The 4,537-nt window shown below is 38.9% G+C and overlaps 1 protein-coding gene across 1 annotated transcript; it reads left to right on the top strand.

Annotated features, from left to right (window-relative positions):
• The first annotated feature begins 636 nt into the window (after positions 1-636).
• LOC116714537 (rho-related GTP-binding protein RhoG-like) lies at positions 637-4,204 on the top strand. Its single transcript, XM_032555167.1, has 2 exons — positions 637-721; positions 1,345-4,204. The coding sequence occupies exon 2, from the start codon at positions 1,374-1,376 to the stop codon at positions 1,947-1,949; it is 576 nt and encodes a 191-aa protein (XP_032411058.1). The 5' UTR covers positions 637-721; positions 1,345-1,373; the 3' UTR covers positions 1,950-4,204.
• The last annotated feature ends 333 nt before the right edge of the window (positions 4,205-4,537 follow it).

Here is a 4,537-nt window from a genome sequence, read left to right as displayed (position 1 = left end):
AAACTGCATTTAAACTGAGAGAATTACACACAGAATTAGAATTACTCTATTCACTAGTTTCTATTCACTGCAACCAGTATGTACACTGGTTGCAGTAACTTTAAAAGGTATCAAGTTAAAGGTGTTAAGTCCAATGGCATGGCTCACTTTCAGATTTTAATTTGTAAAATGAACTTTAAAAACACGTATAATGCTCCTTTTGCAATTAAATAATCCTTTGTGCTAGTAGCTATATTATGTAAAATCTTAATGAAATAGACTAAAGTTTGTCATTGTAATTTGACCAAATTTAACTCACAAAACACAAACAAGCATAAAAGAATAGTTTTAACATTTACACAGTCTGTAAATAAAGTTGTTTTATACCTTTTTACTCATTGATAAATTATATTTTCTTGCATAAATAAACATATACCAAAACAATATTCTATGTGAACATGTGTAGGAAACTGAAGTTTCAGATTTATATGTTTCATATTTTAAGCATTTCGATGGATTTCACAACCGCTAAAGCTTGGATAAAACGAGTTTGAAAATCGATCAAATAAAATAAAAGAAAAAAGTCTAACGTCGCCATCTGGCGGAAGAAAACAACTATCACGAAAGTGAAACTACATTTACCAGCCTACGCTACCTACGTCGAGTTTACGTAATGGGCAACTCCCCGGATGCGGCTGTGATTGACTATACCAGGCAAGAAAAGATCGAAAGCTAAGTGGCGGTAAGTCACAAACTTATCCATATTTCACTTTTCACAGCAAATGATTACGTTTGAGGTACAGATTAGTATAAAATATATTTTTGGGTAACTGTTAGACAAGTAAGCGTGCAGAAATCAGCCTTTTATAAAGTGTTTTGAAATTAATGCTCAGCTTGTTTGCTAATTAGCTAGTCCGTTAGCAACAAACGAGCTAGTTCCTTAGCTTGATTTTAGTCACAGGGGGAACGCCTAGTGTTATAAATGAATATGGTAAAATATTAAGAAGTAGGAAAAGGTGCGTGTAGCTGCCGATTCCTTTTTTACCGACTGATTAAGTACAGTTTTCTCGACTGGATTAGATATTAAACATCTAGAAATAAGGCACATCTGTTTGGTTAACGGTAATTAAAGCTACGCCAAAAAGCTAACGGTAGCTGCAGTTAGCTCAGCTGCTAAGCTCAGTGTAAAACTACTTATTTTCTGGCATGTATTGTCACAAGCTTCCAAACTGGTAAATTTGTCGTTTTTATTCTCTTTTGACACCGTAATATCATCATGTTTTGACGAAGAGATGTATCAACATTGTAACTTTTTAGTGTTGTAATCTGTAAATGTTTAGGTGTTTATTTTCTTTCTTTTGCTAGGTGCTACAGCCCCAGTGGTCTTTGGCAGGATGCAGACCATTAAGTGTGTGGTGGTGGGTGATGGGGCAGTGGGTAAAACGTGCCTACTTATCTCTTATACCACCAATGCCTTCCCAGAAGAATACATTCCCACAGTGTTTGACAATTACAGCGCTCAGATGAGTGTGGATGGCCGCAATGTCAGCCTCAACCTGTGGGACACGGCGGGCCAGGAGGAGTACGATCGTCTGCGTACTCTCTCCTATCCACAGACCAACGTTTTTATAATCTGCTTCTCCATCGGCAGCCCTTCCTCCCACGCAAACGTCAGGCACAAGTGGCATCCTGAAGTGTCCCACCACTGCCCAAACGTTCCCATCTTGCTGGTGGGCACCAAGAAAGACCTAAGAGGCGACGACGAAACTGTGAAGAAGTTAAAGGAGCAGGGTCTGGCCCCTACCACCAACCAGCAGGGCAACGCGTTGGCCAAGCAGATCGGAGCGGTCAAGTACATGGAGTGCTCTGCGCTGAAGCAAGATAATGTCAAGGAGGTGTTTGCGGAAGCTGTGAGAGCAGTTTTGTACCCAGTCACGAAGAAGAATCACAAAAAGTGCGTTCTGTTGTAATGAATGGTTCCCAGATTTGGACTTTGGGGTGATGGAGATCCACGGATGCAAAAGAGACTCTGTAGAACAAAGGATGCCATCTAGTTGCTTCCAATCCACCTCTGTCAATTTTCCTTACTCATCTCCTGGAGGACCTCACCGAGTTGCCTGCATCCCCAAAGTGACTGTTTCAAAATGAAGGCAACAGACCTTATAATTGTAACTTTTTATTTACACCTTTTAATTTTACACCTTCTAGATTCATAGATTCTGTGCTTTTAAAAAAAATGATCATCATGGTTACCACGAGCGGAAACTTCCTAATCAACCAACCATTCCCTGTTTGACTGGAGGAAGCAGATCTGCGTTTGTTCAGGTGGAGAACTAGTGACTACCTCATATTCTCACCTAAGTTGCATCTCATTGAGTCTCAAGCACAGTTGCCATCAAGATCTTTGAGTTGCCCATTGATGTATAATGAACTGCCAAGTTTGAGATCAACAACCTGATCTTGAATCTTGAAGTGTTTAATTTGAGTTGGCTTGAATCCAGACAAGGTGTTATGACTCCTGGACAAATGCCGTCGCCTCTTGGCCAAATGCACATATTAATGGTTCAAATCTCAGCAGTTCCTCTTCAGCTCATTCTAGTATGTCAGAGTTGTCTAGCAAGTTGCACTTCCCGCCTCTTGCTGTGCTCTCTTGCTTTCCTGCGAGTCAGAGCTAATGGCTCTTTGCAGATAAGCTGGACCCATTAAGAGCTGCCCGCTTTCCTAATAGAGGAGCGAAGGTCGTAATTTTACCAAATGATTACATTCTGGTGCAGGATTCCTCAAGTCAACATAGTCAGGAAGCCAGACTGCAGTTAGCTTTCCTCTGTCTTACATCTGAATTTCTCAGGCTTACTTTGAGTACCATTAGAAACATACTTAAGAGTTCCTCTTTCATGAGGTGAGGTTAAGGAGAGTGTATTAGTTGTGAATTTACTCTGTAAATGATTTTTTTCTTAATCCTGAAATGTTTTTAATTTACATGTGCAGTTAATGCCAAAGTTGAATATATTTTTTCTTGTAATAGCTCATGTTTATTTGATCAGTAAACTGTCTGTGCGCTATTTTTAATCACATATGATAAACTAGAGCACCATATTGCTTCCCTTTTCAACCACGATTGTCTAGGGTCAATGGAGAACGACCACTGTATAATCCACTCATTGTAACATGTAACGCCATAATAAGTCTCACTGGTTCACATCAGGCGATATTCATGTTATCCTGTATTTTATGGTTTAACGTTCATCATAAATTGTAGCTTTCTAATCCCACTGTACAATGTTGATTGGGTGCCTTATCTAAACCAAAGACTATTAAATCTTTGTCTAGCCCAAAGGCTCACATATTATTGCTAAAAGTACTACCAGAAAAGTTTTGGCACAAACCCAAAAATCTCAGATTTATTTTTGTAAGCATCTTTGTGCCTCAGTTCCCTCCAGTAATGACTGTCTCCTTGCAGCCTTTTTTTTTTTTTTTTTTGGTAAGACAGGTGCTAAACTGTCTTCATGCACAGCAAGACTTGTGTGCATTTGTGAAACGGGGTTCTCAACTCTTAACAGATTGTGGTTTACATCCTTGCCTCGCATGATGCAGTGAGGGCAAAGCGCAAGTGCAACTTGTGCTCATGGTTAACGAGAGCTGCGTCTGTGTTTCTGCATCACATTAGAAGATTTTTATATATTTTTCTAAAGTATTTTTATAACTCTTTGTGCTTACAACTAGCAGCAATAATAGCAAGCCTTATGCTTATTTTTATTTACACTGCCATCTGGGGTATTCAATACTTTAACCTCGATTGTGGCTTGTGCAGAGACTAGAATAAATGAAGAGCAATAAAAGCATGAGGTTTTGTGTGACAATATGGATGCGTTTTTAGATCTACTAAAAGACGCATGAAATTTCTTCCCATAAAGGTCTGACAAGGGCTGTGTGTGTGTGTGCACAATATTTTAAACTGCTATCTGTGGAAAACCTTGTTTTTTTTCTTTAATCATGTCCCCAATTTACTCGTATAGTGCTGTTAAAGTTTAACATACACCTGTGGGCTGTCTGTATCTGTGTCCTGGAGCAATATGCTGCCGTGTGCGTGGTACTACGCTTTTACACTGGGAACTTGATTTGTAGAGATCTGTAATTGTTTTATAAATAACAAAAACATATTTGTATAAATGAACTAACAGTGAGATGATTTTAAATTATGCCTAATAAAATGGTGCCTAAACCAGCAAGCTTTCTTTGTTTTTGAATCCTCCTTCCTCTCTCTGTTCCTTGCCTATTGTCAAGTACAGCTAACTTTCCTCTTACTGATAGCAGTGAGGAAATAATAGAGTAGGCTTCTCCTGCTGAGGCGCAGAGTAAGGCTTAGTCACAATGACGCACAGCTATCCATATTTTTAGCTCTTCTAACCACATTATGTTCCTATAGTACGCATATACAGTATGTTCATGTTATATTTATGGTTTCAGTTACCACGTCTGAACACAAGATGGAAACAGTCGGGCCAAAGTTAAGATAATACCGAGTACATTTTTTGTGTGATTTTATGTACATTTTAAA

This window comes from Xiphophorus hellerii, chromosome 23 (assembly GCF_003331165.1).
Source record: "Xiphophorus hellerii strain 12219 chromosome 23, Xiphophorus_hellerii-4.1, whole genome shotgun sequence".
Classification (NCBI taxonomy): domain Eukaryota; kingdom Metazoa; phylum Chordata; class Actinopteri; order Cyprinodontiformes; family Poeciliidae; genus Xiphophorus; species Xiphophorus hellerii.
Note: the sequence above shows the minus strand (reverse complement) of the source record. Positions and strands in the feature narration are given on the sequence as shown.

Excerpts from the sequence above, each read along its gene's own strand:
- LOC116714537 (XM_032555167.1), top strand. The coding sequence starts at position 1,374 with ATGCAGACCATTAAGTGTGTGGTGGTGGGTGATGGGGCAGTGGGTAAA.